Genomic DNA, 21,988 nt, shown 5'->3' on the forward strand with positions numbered 1-21,988 from the left:
GTTACAAGCTGCCCAAAACGGGGTATTGCGTATGATATGTAATGCCCCCTGGTACATTCGGAATAGCCAGATTCGTAAAGAGTTAAGAATAGAGGATCTTTTTGATTTTTATTGCCGTCTATCTAGGGCAATTTATGATAAACAGGAACTTCTGGACAATCCTGTGGTTGTTAACTATTGCTATGATACTACGGACCCCAATTTCAGTAAACGCCCAAGGGCGATCCTAAATGTTAGTAATGTGTAATTTTGTATATGTGTTATTCAAATTGTTGCTCAGATTCTTAATTGTATATTGTTCTTTTTTCTTGCTTTTTGTTTTTACTAGTGGCACTAAGGCGTCGCACTTCGTATTTTGTTTCTCTTGTGTGTACATGTATTCTTCTGTGAAATAGTTGTTAAAAAAATAGTTAATTATGTATGGATTAGTAATTAGGTACTTAAGGAAAAAAATTTGTATTTAACTATTAGCAATTATGAATTTAAACTCTTGCTCATTTAATTATTTAGGACATTCAGTTATATTTCTCATAATTCGAAACTTTTATCATGTTATTCGATGAGGGGTAGGGCTATGGCGCCCAGGCACCCTGGTGGTTAAGCACCGCAGTTCAACATCTTACTTCCTACCTCCATGGTCGCTCCGCACGAAAAACCCGTCATATGTGACGTCACTCTCGTATCGAGATCTCGTCGCACGCAAGGAGGATACGGCCAACACCGACTCTGTAGAGTCGAGAGGTGTTGATACGGCCCCAGTTTTCGCTCAATCGTTAGTAGCAGTCGAACGAGAAGGAGTCGCTTGCTAAGTCACTCTCGTATTGAGATCTCGTCGCACGGTAGGAGGTTTCGACCTTTAATCTGGAATATGTTGGGTTCGTCATTCTAATGTTCCATATGAGAATTTTCTGAATTTGGAGGTGAATTTTCCATGTTTGTATTAATAGTTAGTTACATGTGGGTTTGTTGTGTCATATTAACTGACCACGTGAAGCGAAAAGGTTGAAAAAAAAAAGGGTTTTACTAGAAGCCGTAGCCGAAGGTACCCCTATCAGCACAGTGTATATAAAGAGAATCAGCAGAAAGAAAAAATACGACATTTTTTGATTCTGCGGAAGAGGATCCAGCAATGGCAGTAAGGTAAGTGGATTAGGAAAGTGAAAGCGGGTTCAACACAATACCCGGCTAGACGAGGTCTCTGAGCTCGATTCACGCGATTGTAAACAACGTCAGGAACACTAGAAGGAAGCGAAAATACATATAGCTTAAACGCTGTCCCAGAATATGCAATCAAAGCATCTATATATCCCTCCCCGATGCTTATAAAAACGTTGTTTGCAGCTACCTGATGCGCCTTCTCATTTGTGTTGTTATTTCCAAACTGTGTGATTTTACTTTCTATTTTCCATGTCTTCCGATTTTGAAAATCTTGTGAGGTAGCGGTAATACAAAATGGTAGTATAATATTTGTTTAATATTCTGTATTGTTCATTTTATTGTTTTTAGAGGTGTTTCAGTAGTTATGTGTAACTCGTATCTGAGTGTTTTCTGTTGTAATTTCATAAGGAATGTAAATTGTACACTAGTTGCATGCCGGCTTTCTTTATGATGCTTATGATCAGAGTATAAAAGCAGTTATGTTAAAATTACAGCAGAGCATGCGAAAGTTACGAGACTTCTAGGTTGTATTTATTTCTTTAACATTAAGGAAATAGGTATTAAAAAATTTAAGCCGAGTAGGCGAATGAAATTGGCTTTAAATTATGCATATTTATCTAAATGTAAAAACAAAGTTTGATAAAAACCACATAAATTTTAGTGCGTGTTCATTACCTGTAATGTACTAAGAGAGAAAGGCAAGTAGTCGTAAATAACTGAAAGGGAAAATTCAATCTCTCATATTTGCTCATGTAATTAGAAAAAGATTTGTAAATGAAAGAAATGTAATTAGGAAGAGATTCGGTGAATGAAATAACAAGTATAGTTGGAAACTACCTTGAAAAAGTATTGAATAATGGCAAGATTCTGATCATGAAAATAAGTTGCTACCTTCTTAGATAATTTCATCAGCACATTTATTATTAGAGAAATTACTCTGAAATCCAACCTTACACATTGTTAAAACAAAATTAATAAGATGGTAATCAAAGTATTGCCTAAAGCTATGATAAAACATTTTTGGGTACTATTCCGTTTTGAGGACCGTAAAAAATTGCAGCAAAAATGTATGCGATAAAGTGCCAAATCTAGCAAACGCGCCCATTTAACAGCGCTCCAGATCTAGCGCACGCACGCGCTGATTTCAAATTTTGTAAGTTTAGATAGTTCTATATTTCTTAAGATGCCATTGAAATACTAGTTTAATTTTTAAATCCTTTTTATGATATTCTATGGATTTAACAATTTGGGAATTGCCCATGATGAAAAGTCTGCAATCCATGTACACATCGACCTATTTTCACTTAAAAAGAAATCCCAGAATTGCACAAAAACGGCACTGCGCACTTTATCTATGTGCTTTGACTTTATCTATGTGCACATCGGCCTATTTTCACTTAAAAAGTAAAAGGAAATTGACAAAAATCCAATTGTTTGTAACCCTTGTAAAAAGCGCCAAATAAATAAGTTAGCTATTCTGCACTTTACCGAGAATTTTTTCAAAGAAAAGGCATCATTCATTATAGAACATTATGTTTGAACAACCAACGAGATGAAAGTATGCTTTAGCGATAACTCGGTAGCAAAATAGCGATGCAGGCATCCATTCAGTTATGTTTAGCAATTTGAAATACAAATTACAAGCTGTAAAATTAAAAATAGGAGCTCTGAATAAATCTTTAAATTAAAAATATGAAAATAGGAGTTAAGAATACATGTTTAAATTAAAAGTAAAGAAAAGTTTGAAAATACGCAAGTACATGGAGGCATATTTTAAGCAACAATATTGAAAATGCAAGTTTTGGCTGATCTTTGGAATATGGTAACTGGTAGTTTGGCGACATTTTGGATTCGATAAAGGTTACTACCTAGGACTTTGGTAATAATGTGAGAAGTACTCAGTTCCGATTACACATTATTTTGTGTGAGGGAAATGAGAGATCATGAGATATGTCAGTTGGTCGCCAAATTTTCGCCAAAAAATTGTTAAGTTACCATAATCCAAAAATCAACCGAAGATGCTTTTAACAAATTTGTGGTGAAATTGTTTTAGTGATGTTTGAATTTGTTATTTCTGCTGTTTAAAGAAGCATTTATTTATGGTAAGAGCATTTTGTTTTATTCTTGTTCTTATTTAGTAAAATGTTATGTTCATTATTTTTTAGTATGAATTTCTGTCGTTATTGTTTTTTTTAATTGTTTGAAATTAATTTTAGTTTATTTTGTTGATTAGTGCGCAATGCCTAGATTGTACAATTTGTAGATGTTTTTTAAATAGTACGCTGTGTACACAGTATTCTTGAAATTTATTGTTATGTTATGCTTACCATAAATAAATGCTTCTTTGAACAGCAGAAATAACAAATTCAAACATCACCAAAACAATTTCACTACAAATTTGTTAAAAGCATCTTCGGTTGATCTTTGGATTATGCTAACTTGGCGAAAATTTGGCGACCAACTGACATATCTCATGATCTCTCATTTCCCTCACACAAAATAATGCGTAATCGGAACTGAGTACTTCTCACATTATTACCAAAGTCCTAGGTAGTAACCTTTATCGCTTCCAAAATGTCGCTAAACTACCAGTTACCATATTCCAAAGATCAGCAGCATCTTCTCCCGCTTCAGAACAACGATGGAAAAATATATAAACCGCCGAACAAAACTCCAAATTGCATTTCCAATTATAAGTCGCCAACGTCGCTTTAACATGCTGCCATGTAATCTCTATCATATTTACATGACAGCCACACTCACTATCCACAAAACCTTCTCCTAAATACTTGTAGAATTTCCAGCCACTCGAAAAATAGTTGTACCAGGCATGGGACTAAAATTTTGCCAGCATGTCATAAATCACTTAATTACCACGTGAACCAACTAGCAAATCCAAGTTTCCACAAAAAAAGGGTTGCCATAGAAACCAACAACGCCCCCAAAACCATCGCAGAACAGAACACGCAACACATATCACCGCATTTGGTAACCTTAGGACGCATATAACAGTAGAGCCTAAAATACATGTAATTCATGATGTTGATTCTTAAAGGGTATTAGGATAATTACAAATTAAAAGTTACAAATCATTTATATTTTGTAGTTTTTATTGTTTCTACAAAATTTATGTTAAAGGTGAGCAGTTAGTTACAAATAATTAAACTAGGTAGCTAGATACCCTTAGTCTATATAATAGTAAATAACTATCTAAGATTGATGTTTTAATTTAGAAGAAAGGTTAATTTCATATAATACATTTTTATTATAATTTATATAAAAAAGGCTAAACATGACTGAATGGAAGCATAAGAGTAAATAACTATTTCAGATCATTACTATAATTTATATAAAAATTGCGGGTACAGCTTGAGTATAGGACCTCATTGGCGATTTTTGGCTTGGTGCACTTTTTGGACGGTTGTTTTTCTGGTAACCCAGTAAATTCTAGAGTACTCCACTTCTGCAACCCTGTCGCATTTCTGCGTGTTTTATGGAAAGTGTCATTTTCTTCAAAGGAGCAAAATATTGATGTATTCAACAAAGTTATAGAAATTGCAAGGGACATAAATTGGGCAGAGTATAGGATTTCTTTGTAAATTTACCGCGATTTTGTAAACTTTACTAAATTTCCAGCATTTCTTTTATTTTTAATTTAAATATGTATTCTGAACTCCTGTTTTCAGTTTTATAACTTAAAACTTGGGCTGATCTTTGGAATATGGTAACAGGTAGTTTCGCGACATTTTGGAGGCGATAAAGGTTACTACCTAGGACTTGGGGAATAATGTGAGAAGTACTGTTCCGATTATGCATTATTTTGTGTGAGGGAAATGAGATATCATGAGATATGTCATGGGACATTAATGGACGAATCACTGTTCTTTAATCGGAAAATGGGGTAAATTTGTAAAAATATCTGCTGTACAGCATTAGTTTCATTCTATGTTCTGTGAAACAGTGTTGTTTAATATTTGGATCCCATGGCCCTATATAAAGTAAATCCGAAATTTTTATTGCGTTTATGTGTAATTGAAAAGAATTGCTTAATTGCGGATAAGTATGAATGTCCAACATGTGGGTATGAAATGAGATTGTGTGAAAGGAAGGATATTACAGATAAGTTTGAATGGCGGTGCAGGAAATCTGGTGAAAATGGTCATTTTGTGATTCGCCACGCACTCAAGATTCTGTAGAAGATTAGGTAAGTTAGTATTTTTAATTAATTGAGGATATTATTTTTATGCATTGTTCTAAATGTAAGGAGTAAAATTAATATGAAATTATTGGAAAATTGTTATTAGCAATGATTTAGTTTAAAGTAATTAGGATTGTAAGCTAATTTTTATTAATTTAATGTATGTGCTTATTTATACACTCACGTTTGTGAAAATTGCAACACCAAGAAGGAATCGTCATAATTGAATGCAATTTAATACACAGTTGAGTGGTAGTGGTACAAATAAATGATTAAATGTTCAAAGCAAACAAACAAGAACAAGAGATCAGAATCCGTATTTTGTGTGGCCACCATGCGCCGCAATAAGTGCTGCTACACGACGTGGCATGGAGTTAAACAAAGTTTGAATGTCTGACTGAGGAAGAGCGTTCCATATCGTTTGTACGCTGTTTAGTATTTTTCGTACCAAACGAATTACTAGTGTGTCTTTGCAACATTAGATGGCGTTGCCGCCTGATGATTCAATTCTGGTTGCTATGGTAACGAGCTTTCAACTCATAATTTATGTGATTTGTATTCTATTCTTTTTTTTTGTTTTATTAATTGCGACTGTGCATGGAGTGATGTGAGCTGTGTCGTCACGTGGACGGCATTCCTTCTATTTCAAAGTTTTATGTAAAATAAACAAGTGATATATTACAGTCCACTTACCTTTTTTTGTGAACTAATTCATAACATTTCTGGTCCTAGCGACCGGAGAGAAGAGTTAGCGATCTTTGGATATGATGTGATTTATTCAAATATTAGCAAGTTAAATCACTTTCGATTTGTGGATTAATAAACAGCTTAGTGTTCTTTCGATTCGATTTGTGGAATATTTTCGTGGCATGGTGTAGCGTAGAAACATCAACATTGGGGTGAGTACGTTCCAATATTTCATCTTCTTTTGCTAGAGTTGTTAGTATAATATTTATTGTTATTCATAATGGCTGATTTGAAACCAGTTTTAACTAAAAAGAAGGTTCTAAAAAGCAATATAACAACATTTAAAGGCAAGGTAAATTCGAATTTAGAACAAGCAGAAATTTTAGAGGTAAAGTTGTTCGAAACAAAACTAAATGCTTTTAACAGTGAGCTTCGTTCTATTTATGAGGAAATATTTTTGTTGTGTCCTGAAAAAGATTGTGATACATTCATTACGGAACAACAAACAATACAAGAAACTTTAGATGAATTATGGATAGCTATAAATAAAAAGTTACAGAAACTTTCCAGTGACTCTGTTATCGAAACAAGTAGTGCAGCAAAAGTAAATTCGTCTGACGTTCGATTACCAAAATTAGAACTTTCTACCTTTACAGGGGAAAATATAGATGAGTGGATTAGTTTCTATGATCTTTTTAAGGCTAGTGTAGATAACAATCCGAATATTTCTAAATGTCAGAAGTTTCAATATTTAAAAGCTTCTTGTAAAAAAAAGGCTCTGTCTATTATTGAGTCAATTCCTATTTCTGATGCTAATTATGATATAGCGTTGCAACTTTTACAGGAACGTTATTCTAATAAAAGAGAATTAACTAATGCATTAATCCGTAAAATGTTTAATTTGCCAAATGTTTCTGATTCAGCTCAAGCTATTTTACATTGTGTTGATGTAGTGAATGAATGTATACGCTCTTTGAAAACTCTTAAGCTAGAAGTTTCTGATCTTTCTGATGTTCTTTTTGTTTATCTGATAACTGAGAAATTAGATAACTGAGAAATTAGATAAAAACATAAAATTTTGGTAGGAAAGAACTTTGAAAAAAGATGAATTAGGTACTTTAGATAATTTACTCGAGTTTCTAAAAGACCACGCTAGAACCCTGCAGAATAGTAGAAATCAATCTAAAGATTTTAGGAAATTTTCTAATTCCAAATTAACTTCTTTAGTGTCGAGTAAAAACAGTTGTATAATGTGCAAGGAAGATCATTCTCTTCACAAATGTGCTAAGTTTTTAAACTTAAGTGTCCAAAAAAGAATCGAATTTGTTAAAAAACACAAACTTTGTTTTAATTGTTTATCTTCTCAGCCTCATTTAGTGAAAAACTGTCGTAGTTTACATAAATGTATGACGTGCAAGTTACCTCATCATACTGTTCTTCATTTTGATCGAAATATCAAAACTAGTGAAAATGAGAAACCAAAACAAACGTCCTCACTCTCCCCCAAAGCCGAAGCGTTCTTACCAAAGAATGAAGTCGTTACAAATGCCACAACATGTACAGGACAATTTAGTTATTCTAAAGGTGAATCAAAACGCGTATTACTGTGTACTGCTCTCATTAAAGTTAGTGATTCCAATGGTAAATCCATCCCTTGCAGGGCTTTACTAGACTGTGGCAGTGAAGCCAGCTTTATAAGTGAAGAGTGTGTCAGTAAACTAAAGTTAGGCAGATTTAACAAAAAAATTGAAGTATCGTGCCTTGGTTCGTTCAACACTGTAACAAGTGGAGAAGTGGAATTAATCTTTACCCCGCACTTTGAGTCAAATTCCAAATTTCGAACATATGCATTCGTGATTCCAAGGATAACTTCAGATGTGCCTAACGTGTCGCTTCCTTCTAAAATTGCGAATCATTTTGACGATCTAGTCTTAGCTGATCCTAAGTTCTATGAAAGAAAACCAATAGATATTTTGTTAGGTGTAAATGTATTTTTTACTATGCTTAAGGGAGACATCATAAAGAGAGGAGATTCATTACCCTTTGCAATTTGTTCTCAGTTGGGTTGGATCATTTCCGGGAACACTATTACTGATGATTCGAATCTAACTAACACTTTTACAGTGAATAATCTTCAGTTGAATACAAACGAATTAGTTGAAAGATTTTGGTCTTTAGACTCCATTCCGGAAGTCAAACGTATTTCAAGTGAAGATAAAAAATGTGAAGAGTTCTTTAAAACAACACACTTCCGTGATCAAAATGGTTGTTATGTAGTGAAACTTCCATTTAAAGATAACCCTTCAAGGTTGGGTAATTCTAAAGATCTTGCTTTACAAAGATTTAAATCTTTAGAGAGAAATCTCTTAAGATCTCCTGATACATATGATATGTATAAACATTTCATGAAGGAATACTTGGATCTCGGGCACATGGAACCAGTCCGTAGTTCAGAGTCCTCAAGTCAGGCATACTACATGCCACATCATGCAGTAATTAAGGAATCTAGCTCTACGAGTAAAATACGTGTGGTATTTAATGCTACTAGTAAGTCTTCATCAGGACTCTCTCTTAACGACATATTAATGACAGGTCCCAGAATACAACAAGAGCTGTTTCCAGTTTTGGTCAAATTCAGATGTTACCCAGTAGTTGTCACAGCTGATATCATGAAAATGTTTAGACAAATTCTAGTTAATGAAGAGGATAGAAACTTTCAAAGGATATTTTGGCGGGACCGTCCAAGTGATCCTATTCAAGAATTTCGACTTAATACTGTCACATACGGCACTGCCTCGGCTCCATATTTGGCTACTCGGGCTTTATACCAACTTGCCTACGATGAGCAGAATAACTATCCTTTAGCTTCGAAGGCTGTACTTCAAAACTTTTTTGTAGATGATTGTTTGGTAGGTGCTCAAAACACTGAAGAGTGCAAAAATCTAGTAAATCAACTCTTGCAAATGTTGGAACGTGGAGGATTTCTTCTGCGTAAATGGTCATCCAATGACTTGTCAGTGTTAGAGAATATACCCCAGGAGTTGAGAAATGATTCTGAGGCTATGAAAATTCAAGACGATAGCTCAATCAAAGTTTTAGGAATTAATTGGAACCCCCGTGAAGACTACTTTAACTTTTCCGTATCCATTTCTGGTGAAAAGCTTAAATACTCTAAAAGAGATATCCTTTCTGATTTAGCGAAAATATTTGACCCATTGGGTTGGCTTGCTCCTTGTATTATTTATGTCAAAATCTTGATACAAGAGATGTGGAAACTCCATTTATCGTGGGATGAACCTGTTAGTTATGAGATTGCTAACAAATGGAAGACTTTCCGAAATGATTTACATCTTATTCAACAATTAAAAATACCGAGATTTGTTTTGATTCCTGATGTGAACTATATTGATATCTGTGCTTTTTGTGATGCCTCCGAGAAAGGCTACTGTGCAGCAATTTATTTGCGTTCAATGTCACGTACTTTGGACATCAAAGTAACACTCTTAACATCAAAAACAAGAGTTGCTCCTCTGAAAGTGCAATCATTACCTCGATTAGAGTTATGCGCCACAGTTTTGTTAGTGAATTTGCTTAAATCAGTGTTAGAACATTTAGAGTTTCCTATACGTAAAGTTTTGGCCTGGACAGATTCAACTGTTGTACTGTCCTGGATTTCTGCAGAACCATACCGTTGGGTTCCCTTTGTTGCAAACCGCGTTGCTAAAATACAGAATACAATTCCTAATGTAAGGTGGAACCATATCAATGGAAAGCGGAACCCAGCTGATTCAGGTACAAGAGGAATGTTTCCAGCAGAATTTCTGAAGTGTGAACGATGGTTCATTGGACCTACTTGGTTATATTCACAAGATTTCGAACCATGTCCTGACAGTAAACATCTTTCTGATGTAGATTATGAAGGAGTTCGTAGAGAAGAAAGAAAAACTTGCATTTCAGTATCTTGTGCGGTAAAGGAAAATGACATTTTTAAACGGTATTCATCTTGGACAAAATTACGTCGTATAGTTGCATTATGCCTAAGATTTATTTACAACTGTCGAAACTTCTCCGAAAATCGTTTGAGAGGTTTTCTGACAACCGATGAGCTTCGATTAGCTACAAAAACAGTGATAAAAAATGTCCAAGAATCATATTTTCCTCAAGAGCTCTCTTATTTAAAAACATCGAGAGAATTAAAAGGTGTGAGCAGCCGAGTAATACAATTAACTCCCTTCCTTGATGAAGAAGGCGTCATTCGAGTAGGTGGTCGCTTAAAAAATGCAAACATTCCTGAAAATAGCAAACATCCTATTTTGCTTCCAAAGGAAGGACATGTCACTAATCTCATCGTAACTCATTACCATGTCAATTATTTGCATGCTAGTCAAGAATTATTAATAAGCACTTTACGAATGCAGTTTTGGATTCTTGCGGTGAGAAGCGTAGTGAGAAAGATTATTCACAGATGTATTCCTTGTATTAGAAATCGAGGCAAGACTGTGACCCAGATAATGGGTGATTTACCCTCGCCCAGAGTTCAACCATCAAGACCTTTTGCAGTCACCGGTGTTGACTATGCTGGTCCATATTCTATTAAGTCCCAAGTTGGGAGAAGAACAAAAACTTTCAAGTGTTACATATCCATTTTTGTGTGTTTCTCAACAAAAGCTGTACACTTGGAGTTAGTCAGTGATTTATCAACTTCAACGTTTTTAACAGCTCTAAAAAGATTTATCGCCCGACGAGGCAAACCATCTAAAATTTCGAGTGACTGTGCTACTAACTTCAAAGGTGCTAGTAAGGAACTGAAGGAGATTTATAAAAATGCAGCTCGCATTGAGAAAAGCAGTGAATTATGTGACTACATTACCTCAGAAGGTATAACTTGGTTATTTAATCCTCCGACATCTCCTCACTACGGTGGCTTGTGGGAATCTAATGTGAAATCCATGAAATTTCATCTTAAACGAGTATTAGGATCCAAACTTCTAACTTACGAGGAATTTTTAACAGTGCTTACACAAGTGGAAGCGTGTATGAATTCCCGTCCTCTTTGTGCGATGTCTAGTGATCCAAACGACTTTAGTGCATTGACTCCAGGTCATTTTCTGATTGGAGCCCCTTTGCTTGCCATTCCGGAATCTGACTTGAGTGATGTGAAATCTTCACGACTTAAACGTTGGTCTCTAGTTCAACAGACTGTGCAACATTTTTGGAAACGATGGTGTGCAGAATATTTAACAACACTTCAACAACGTGCTAAGTGGTTTCGTGCGTCACCAAATCTAAAATGTGGTGATTTAGTTCTGATCAAAAACGAACAACTGCCTCCAAACCAATGGAAAATTGGAAGAATTTCCTTAATTCATCCAGGTAGTGATAAAAAAGTTCGAGTGGCTACAATCCATACAGCCGCTGGTGATTTCAAACGAGCTGTTACTAAATTGTGTCTTATCCCCAATCATGACTAATATGAACTATGAACTATTGACTTTTTTCATATTATTGAACTTTAATTTTAGTTATATTTCCAGTTAATTTTTTTTTTTGTTAATGTTATTATGTATGCTTTAACTATTTGTCTTTTTTGAACCCTTAGAAGGCTTCAAGGCCGGGGGCTATGTTTAGTATTTTTCGTACCAAACGAATTACTAGTGTGTCTTTGCAACATTAGATGGCGTTGCCGCCTGATGATTCAATTCTGGTTGCTATGGTAACGAGCTTTCAACTCATAATTTATGTGATTTGTATTCTATTCTTTTTTTTGTTTTATTAATTGCTACTGTGCATGGAGTGATGTGAGCTGTGTCGTCACGTGGACGGCATTCCTTCTATTTCAAAGTGTTATGTAAAATAAACAAGTGATATATTACAGTCCACTTACCTTTTTTTGTGAACTAATTCATAACATACGCGTACCCAAAGTTCGTCTGCAGACGCAACAGGACGAGGATCACGAGCAAGACGCCGACCAATGACATCCCACACATGTTCAATTGGCGACATATCCGGGGAACACGCAGGCCAAGGAAGAAGCTGTACCTGCTGCGCTGCAAAGAAGGATTTAACAATCCGAGCAGTATGAGGGCGGGCATTGTCCTGTTGAAATACAGCGCCTGGCAAGCTTTGAAGGAAGGGAACAGCTTCGGGCTGTAGAACTTCATGGATATACCGGTTGCTGTTCAGATTGCCCACAATTCGTAGCAATTGAGATCGTCTATGATATGCTATGGCGCCCCAAACCATAACCTCCGGGTGTTCGTCCACTGTGGCGTTCGATAATGCACTCCGGAAGGTGGCGTTCACCGGCATAGCGTCTGACACGAATGCGGCCATCATGGTACCACAAATTAAAGCGGGATTCGTCAGAAAACACGACATGCTGCCAATCAACACGCCAGTCTCTATGCTGATTGGCCCATTGTAGCCGCAGGCGGCGATGGTCGTGCGTTAGGGGGATCCTGTATAAAGGAGTCCGTGCGCGCAGTCCACACTGCAGCAGACGTCTACGAATTGATGAAGCACACAATGAAACACCTGTAGCTATTGACCACAGTGCTGCCAATTGTCTAGAGGAAGCTGTACGGTCCGTCCGCGCCATGCGGACCAGGTGTCTATCATCGCGAGCTGACGTCACATTTCGGGGTCCACTCCCGGATTTCCGAGTTGTCCGACACTCGTCCGTCCACTGCTTCCAAACGCGCATCACTGTGCTGCTGTTACGCTGCACACGAGAGGCTACTGCACGATACGACAATCCAGCTTCACGAAGGCCGATGATTCTCCCTCGTTCAAACTCTGTAAGTTGTTCAAATCTCGCTCTCTTTCATCGACGAGGCATAAGTACAGATTGAGTTAACGTTTACCACTAGCAGATAACCACCGATAACCATACACGCCTCGCTACAGCCGTCTATTTATTCGGATCCATCAGCCGTTCAGAGGGCGCTGCTCAGCATACGCATGCGCTACGGATTTGCAATTCTAATCATTTGCATATCATGCGCTACTTTGCATTTCCTGAAAATTTCAGCTCACTCGCATAAGTCCTTCATGGTGTTGCAATTTTCACAAATGTGAGTGTATTTTAAGTAGTGTTTTTTAAATTAATTATATTTTAATTTAACGATCGTGATTTTGAGAGTTATATGTTTGTAGTATTTTGGAATACGTTTGAGTAGAAGTAAATGTGCATGGAAAGAATTTAAGTATTTGACACTAAGTATTTGGAACCATTTTTAATGTTTGCGTTAGAAATTGGTAGGGAGGTTTATAATAGATAATTTAGAGGGAAAAGTTTTTGGATATTTTATTTATTTTATACGTGCAAATGTTCATCCTTGGAAAGGGCATATACTTTTTCGCGATCAGGTAATTTCATAAATGTCCTTTTTACCGAATTTAAAGATTCACAAAATTTTCATCCATTTTTGTGAAATTTTTCTAATTTATGAGAAAAAAGCAGTGTACATGGATATAGTGAAGAGTGTGCGCAATGCCATTTTTGTGCAATTCTGGGTTTTTTTTTAAGTAAAAATAAGTCGACGTGTACATGGTTTAATTATATTTTAATTAAATGATAGTTATTTTGTGAATTATATGTTTGTAGCAATTTGGTATACGTTTGAGTGGAAGTAAACGTGCATGGAAATAATTTAAATATTTGACACTAAGTATTTGTAACCATTTTTAATGTTTTGTTATGAATTCCTTGGTGACGTTTATAATAGATAATTTAGAGGTAAAAGTTTTTGGATATTTTATTTATATTTTACGTGGAAATGTTCATCCTTGGATATGGTACATAATTTTTCGCGATCAGGTAATTTCATATATGTGCTTTTTATCGAGTTTAAAGATTCACAAAATTTTCCTGCATTTTCGTGCAAATTTTTGTAATTTATGAGAAAATAGCAGTTTAGATGGATAAAGTGTGCGCAATGCCATTTTGTGCAATTCTGGGAAGGTTTATTAAGTAAAAATAAGTCGACGTATTCATGGTTACTCTGTATGTGTGATTTTGAAAAACGCGGCAAGGAGTTTGCGATTCTGCACTTTTTCCCAATTTTGAAGTTAATATTTGTCATGATTAAGGCGTTTTGTTCCATAAAATTTCTAGCATAAGTGTAATTCGGCTAGTAGATTGTTGGAAAAAGTGTTGAGTAAAAAAATTGCCAAGTTACCATAATCCAAAGATCGACTGTTATGTTAATTTATTAAAGTGAGGTGTGCATAGTTCGTAGATTCCTTCACTGCCTAGATTGTGCAATTCGTAGATTATTATTATTTTTTTTTTACGTTTAATCAGAAAGCTGTGTACATGGTATTCTTTGAAATTTATTGTTGTTATGTTAATTTATTTAAGCTAGATGTGTGTGGCTCATAGATTCATTCGTTGCATGAATTGTGCAATTTTGTGATTTTTTTAAAGTTAAAACATATCGCCATGTACATGGGTTTTTGTCGAATATTTTTGGTTAGAAACTTTACGTTTTTGCTATCTAAATTTCTTGTTTTTGTTTCGGATTTTTAGCTTAAATTATTTTTTCAAAACGTGGTTTTTGCAGATATTTTAGGCTAAAAGTTCGAAATGTAGACAAAACATTTAGGTAGTAATATGGCGGTGTGGAGTTTCTCGCCGCATTTGGCGACCTGAGGGCGCATATAAGTGTAGTTCCGTATTTTAAACTGTGAAATGCTAATAGATTGTGATTTTAATAGTGCTTTTTTTTAACAAATATTAAAAAATAAATAAAATATAATAGTGGTTATGTAAATCTATATCGACTAAGGGTATCTAACTACCTAGTTTAATTATTTGTAACTAACTGTTCACCTTTAACAGTTATCTCTGCATATTAAGGCAAGTTATTAACTCTACCTGCTATTTACTAAACCTCTAGACTGGGTAAGTACGTAACAAAATGAGAGAAAAAAATCAGCATAAAGCTAATTGTTAGTAAAGAGTAAATAGAATGTCACTAATCCTCTTTCAGATATGTCCAACTATTGTAAGTGTAAAATATTTAATGCTACTTAGTAAATAAATTTTATATAAAGTTGATTTTATCCTCAAATTTGTCTTATTTAATTTAATTAATGTTTAATAATAATGCATCCTACTTATGGATCTGTTTTATTCTTAGAGTGTTATTACAAAAGTGAAGTTACCTTTATTGAATTTATTCAGCTCCCATTTGCTGATAGCTCCTTAATTTTTTTCATTAATGTTCCTTAAAAGTTTTTAAGGTACTTTTCCGTTTTGCCGGCACAAGCGATAAAGTCGCCAATAATGGTACAACTGATGTCAAACGGAATATTCTCGCTGGTAGCCTTTTACGCCTCATTTTCAAAACAAGTCGCAGCTTTTTCTTATCAGATTGATTGCTTCTTTCAATACTGGCATAAAATTACATAGAATTTTTATCAGATAGTTCATTTTTATGTCTAAGGCCATTTTCGGTAATTAAGTCAATTAGGATGCAATCAGAGCGCTTACCCGAAGCCGAAAATATAGAAAAGGTAAAGTCAAGGGTTAAATTCATCAATTCTAACGAGAATGCATTAGCGAAGTAAAGCACTGCAGTTTTACATAATTTCTGAGTAAGCTATTCGTACGAATTGAAATATTTCTTGCATTTAAACTTGTGTTCCAAATCAAGATTTAACTTGAGATTAATGTAGATAATTCCTGAGAGCATTAGATTTTTGTAGAGTAATTTACGTGAGATGAGATTGCTTGGCGTCACGTGATATGAACCGGCGAATCAGGATGTTGAACCATAAAAGCATAGTAAATTCTTAAATTAATGTCTTTTTACAAATTTATTGTCTTTATTTATTGGCTTTTTATAAAATTTTAAGCGATATTAAAATGTTTATGCCTTCAAAAAAAGAATTCTTCGAACTAACATTTTTTATGTGTATATTGTATGTTGTCGCCAATAAAGTCTGCTTGGCAAGATTTGCACCGGCGAAATGGAAAAGTACCGTTTTTAATTTGCATGTGTACGGACCCTGATGATCATTTTTAAACTAATAAAATGCATATAAAATGATGCATTTGGCTATCTTTTATTTATCTCCAATGTTACATTACTGTAGATCCATCTAAACAGTATAGTGGTTAGGAGAACTGACTGCTATATTGAAGGGCCCAGGTTCGAATGCCAGAGAAGGCACAGTTGCTTAGTTTTGTTTATGTGCTTAAATCTGTATTTATAATGCTGTACTAAATCTCTTTATAATGCTCACTGTCTATTACAGTCTACACTGCCTATTATATAATAGCTCAATAAAGTATTTTTGTTTTTATTTGGTTTTTTAATCATATTTTTGTTATTTGAAATTTGTTTTATTGAGCCATGAAAAAATTAGTCCAACCTCAATTTACTTGAATCTGCCATATGTGATATTTTGATTGCTAATTAAATAAATGTATTTGAAATGCTGAGAAACTTTTGCTTGTTAATACAGTACAAAGTCCGTAATCCGGAATGATCTATAATCCGGATCTCGAAGCCACAAACTTTTTTTGTATGCTTTACGCATGCGCGTTTAATGTATAACGAACGGTATAAGCTAGGTTAAAATTATCTTTACCGATTATCCTTTTGGTCCTTTTATCAATATCCAACTACATTTAAAATTTTTTAATTTATGGTAATTTAAAAAATATTCTAAGTATGTTACCTCCATTTTGCATCATTAAAATTATGTGATCAAATAGACTTCTGTATACATGTTAATTCCTATTTCAGACAATTAGCAAGAACAACAAGATGCTTCAGCATCTTAATTATCGTATGAGAGTGACTCTGCAAGACAGTCGGATATTTATTGGCACATTTAAGGCATTCGACAAACACATGAACTTGATTTTGGGAGATTGTGAAGAATTCCGTAAAATTAAACCCAAGAAAAACAAAGATAGTGAGAAAGAAGAGAAAAGAGTTTTAGGGTTAGTTCTACTACGAGGAGAAAACATTGTTTCATTGACAGTTGAAGGACCTCCTCCAGCAGAAGTAAGTTAATAAAACATTGAATTCTATATGTGTTTTTATTTTGTTTATTTATTTAAATAAGGAGATTGATTTATGAAAAACCTCTAAACGATACTTATTATGGCATCCTCTGAGATTGAATAGCTTAACCAAGATATCTTGCCACATGTTTTTTATTAGCATCGTGTTTCATTTTTGCTAAAATTTTCAAATTTGTATCTGTTTTTAAAAAATATTCCTTAATTTTTTTGTGAATATACATTTAACAGTTATTAATTTACCAAATAAAGAGGTGGATGCCATATCGCATTTTTAAGAAAGAGTTCTTTTACATGAGAAATGAGTATATAAAAATAGCCATAGCAAGAAACTATATGTGAATAACGAAGCCATTTGGAGCTACAATGTTAAAAATCGTAAAAGGGAGGGTCTCCCTATTGGAAATTGGTGTACTGGTTCCAAAATATCATTGATCACTGCTATTAGATTTATGTATTTTTGGGTAGAGGTGCTGACATCCATCAAATGGTGTGATAGAGTACTTCCACAACGGTTCATTCTTGAAGGAATATGCTGGGAAGATGAGAATACTTTGTTATTCATATCTCAAACACAGGTGCTAATACACTAATGGAGAAAATTGCTCAACATGTGCAAGATGGATCAATGATCTATTCAAACTGCTGGAAGGATATAAAATGGAGCAACATGAAGAAGCTGACTACAGTCTCTTTAACGATTATTTAAAATCTTAGCAAACATCTGGGTATTATTTTTATTATTATATATTTATAGTTATTAGATGTGTTGTTTTATTTTATATTTGTACTTCACAAGTTTGGCGAAATCATAGCTGTGTAAAATCGGGGGCTGCTGTAATAAATAAGTACCATAAACTTATACAATCCAAATTTTTTATATGTTGTGCCATTTTATTTTTACATTTCACGAAATCATAGCTGTGTAAGGTCAGGGGCTGCTATAATAATGAAGTACCATAAACTTATAGGATCCAAATTTTTTTACCAGTAAATAATATAAGTTTTTATTAGTATGAAGTATAATATAATAAAAAGTTCAAAATCTGGATGTCACATAACCAAAATAATCTATTATTCAAATCTCCAAAATTCCCCCCCCCCTTTTCATCATCAACAGGGTTCGTAGCGGTCCTTACAAGTGCTTATAAGTCCTTATATTTGAAAATAAAATATAAAGGCCCTTGTAGGTGCTTACTTTTTCTTTAAAGCCCTTTTTTTTTTTTTTTTTTTGTTCTTATTTTTTTGCTTTTAGTGCTTTTTTTAATGAACGCGCTATTTCCCCACGTACCAAAGCCGAAACTAAATAAACAACTTTTCTTCCTTACATGGAACGTCAGATGGTGAATCATACTCCCGGAAATAGCTTTTCCCCCTTTCTTCGCATTAACGTAACCTATGGTAGGCACGAGAGTACAGACAGGTGCACGTCGTTCTATTGGTCAAAGAATTGCGAAAACCGTAGAAATTCCGGTACATTTGGTATTCTTTTCCTCCCACCCAAATACTACACATGTTTGAATTTCTATCAAGATTTTAATAATTTACATTCTCGTTCTGCGTGGTCAGTTCACATTCGTGTTTATTATGATCGTTATGCTTATATTGTGAGCATATGTATGAATATTTATAATATAGTTGCAGTAGCTACTGAAGTGTAGATAAACTTCCAAAAATGGGTTTATTTTTACACAGATTAGCTTTCTAATGAATAATATTCGGAATGGCTTAAATAAAACGAAAGTAATCGAATAGTCAGAAGATTTTTTTTCCCAATACATTATAAAGTACGGAGGTTGGGAGGTTCTCCCCTTTCTCTGCAGAATCTCTAATATTGAAGCAGTGGACTTTTTTTTTTTTTTTTTTGTCACTGTCCAATCTGGATTGAATAGGACTAAAAGTTTTGCGGTCTACCCAACCCAAGCAAAGAATGATTCTATTCCGGAAATTTAACGGTCTGTTCAAAATTAGAATCAAAAACACCCCAGATTAGTAAGTCTCTTTCTTTTCCTTTATTTAGTTCTTTATTGTCCGAATACTGGCAGCTGTTGATTCCGATTGTGTAATATCACATATGGAAGAATTACGCCGCACGTATTGCGCAATAACGTTTGCGGTATTTTGCAGAGATAATTAATTTTGATGCTCAGTCTGAGATTTATTTATGAACACTTAAAAGGGTTTTACTGTTCTTTCTAAGCAGAATATTTCTCAGTTTTGTTGGTCTACTTTTATATGAAGCACATATCGGAATGTCAAAATCATTTATTTAGCCGAGCAATCTAAAAAAGGCTACTATCTCCCCTCCTCCTCTTTTTTCAGTTACACTCGACTATACGGAATATTTGGCAATTTCCGAGTATGCGGGTTAGTTAAGCTTTTACTGTTAAAGGATGACTGCATGAAGCAATTTCCCCTCTTCTGATTTCAGAAATGTTCCTCTTTTTTACTTAAATTACTTTGCTTGGAATATATGTTAAGGGAAAACAGTTATGCAATGGAAATTTAGAAAATGTTCAGAATTTTGATTAAATTCTTTAAATGTTAATATAAGAGAAAAAATAAGTTGTGTTTATTATTAGGTGCCAAGCGAATACAATTAATATGGCTTATTATTATTTATTTTCTATATTTTGAACTGAAATTTCATCATTAAATCTTGTAATATAGTTTAGTTCTGCATAGTGTTTTTTTTTTTTTCTCATTGTAAACGAATTATGTAAAATGAACTGTCATTTAAAATTAAAAAAAAAAGTTAATTGTTTTCCATGGTTGAGGTAATGCTTATTCTTTTAATAAATGTTGCATTGCTCATATTTTGAATTGCAAGTCTAATTTTTCTTTTAAGGTTATGCAGTTGTGTATAATGTAATTAGACAGGTGCTTATTTTTTTTTTCTTAAAATATGCTTGAAAAGTACTTATATGTGCTTATTTTTTTAACTAAAATGTGGCTATGAACCCTGATCAAGCACATCACCAAGCACTTGAAGACAAAAAGGTTTGTGATCGTGAAGATTAAAAAAAGTATAGGACAAAAGGAAAGGGTTAAAGTAGAGAGTATTTATGGTAGCCTGAGTAGTTAAATGTTATGGAAACCCTATTATGACAATCGGTTGCACGATTTCGATAAATTCATAATTGGATGTGTGTTGGTTAGGAAGTAATTGCTTGTTTTGTGGTTTAGATGGTAAAATGGCTGAATGCGGTAAGATTAATTTGAAGTTTCTGTACGATTTGGAAAGGGGAAAAGAACTGGCTGGTGTGTAAATGAAGGTTTACTTAGTAACATTATTAAATGTCCTGTTTGTAGGAAGGAAATGCCATATGGTCGAATAGCGCTACGGAGGATATTTTTTACTCTTATTTTGTGAATTTATGTGGTGATGCCAGTATACAGATTTTAGTTCAGATAATTTTAGGAAGTTTTTAGATGTTATTAAGGAATTTTGTTTGACTGAAGACATGTTAATTTGTAAATAAGGTAAGTAGATATTTCTTTTGTGTAGTGCAAGATGAATTTCCCTTTTTATGTTATTTCATTGTTTGATTTAAAATGTAGTTTATTGAGATTATATATTTTTTGTTGGCTGCTCCTTTCACTTTTTAAGTGAATACAGTTCGATGTGTACATGGGAGTAAGCAATGCCTAGCTATTGTCAAGGGAGTGAGCAATGCCTAGTTTGTGCAATTCTCTGGTGCTTTTTTAAGTGAAAAATAGGTTGATGTGTACATGGATAAAGTAAAGGGAGTGCAAAGCCTAGTTTGTGCAATTCAATGATATTTTGTTATCTATTCTATGATATTTTGTTATTATTCTATGATATTTTGTTAAGTGAATCGGTCGTTATGTACATGGATACCGAGTTTGTGCAGTTCTTTGTCTTGTTATTTTGTCTTTGTGTAGTGGCATTTTTTGGCGCAAAAATCACCGCTACATAAGCCAAAATAACAAGTCAAAGAATTGCACAAACTTGGTATCCATGTACCACTAAAAATCACCAATTTTCACCACCATATAGTGCTTTGTAAGAAAATTACAAGAATTTAAATTGCTAATGGTGCTCAAAAATGACAAATCTTGAATAATTTTTTTGAATTTTTTGAAGTTTTTGAATTATCAGAACAAATTATTTATTCCACTTTTGATCAGTATATTTATTTGTCCTCATGATTTACCCCCTACTGAAACGTGAGCGATGTCATGTTGAACATCTAATATTATCTTTGTCTGATGTAATTTAGAAAATTATGAATGGCAACAGTGGATGTTTCTTATATTTACATTTTCAGCTTGTTCTTTTTATTAGAAAATGAGAAAAATAGCTTCGAGTTGCATTTCATGTGTATTTAAGAATTAATGAGTATTATCTTATACCATTTTATATTTTGAGTGTTGTTTGAGATGTCGGAGCTAGAATTATCACTTATTAGATTTGTAAAATAAACTGTTTATGCTGTCTCGAGATGTTTCATTGAATAATTGATTACACTTATTTCCATTACTAATTCTTCTAATGTTTGAAGGCGAAACAGAACAAGCAATTGAAATTTGACTAAGCAGGATAGAAAGTAAAATCTCTGGTCCACCAGAATTTCACCATTAACAGTAGAAGTACCTATAGTGAACTATCACACTAACTGCATAGCTCCACCCCAATTTTGACATACAATGCTCCAAGAGGACAGATATATTTCCTGTTACCAAACCACTCCAGAGAGCTTTTGCCTCATCAGTACAAAACAATAATGCAAGTAAAATAAGCTAAAATTAATGAATCATTTCTATTTTCAAAGCAATACTCAGAATGAAAATAAAATTCTAGAACAAATAATTTTTAGAAATTTTAACACATCACAGATTTTTATTTATTTCCACCCTACTGTAAGAGTGCTATGAGCGAG

At 34.0% G+C, this 21,988-nt stretch overlaps 1 protein-coding gene across 2 annotated transcripts in view; it reads left to right on the plus strand.

Annotated features, from left to right (window-relative positions):
* The first annotated feature begins 1,299 nt into the window (after positions 1-1,299).
* Positions 1,300-21,988, plus strand: part of SmB (small ribonucleoprotein particle protein SmB) — a 55,118-nt gene continuing 34,429 nt past the window's right edge. The window contains exons 1-2 of one of the 2 annotated variants that reach the window (XM_085825765.1): positions 1,300-1,455; positions 16,804-17,067. In XM_085825765.1, the coding sequence (XP_085681891.1) occupies positions 1,453-1,455; positions 16,804-17,067 (267 nt within the window). In that variant the 5' untranslated portion in view covers positions 1,300-1,452. Of the gene's footprint in view, positions 1,456-11,702; positions 11,757-16,803; positions 17,068-21,988 lie in introns of those variants that run through there. The other variant, XM_085825763.1, reaches the window with a different exon arrangement.

Source organism: Stegodyphus dumicola, chromosome 10 (genome assembly GCF_044657685.1).
Source record: "Stegodyphus dumicola isolate Sdum_Otavi_A_Nest chromosome 10, ASM4465768v1".
Taxonomy (NCBI): domain Eukaryota; kingdom Metazoa; phylum Arthropoda; class Arachnida; order Araneae; family Eresidae; genus Stegodyphus; species Stegodyphus dumicola.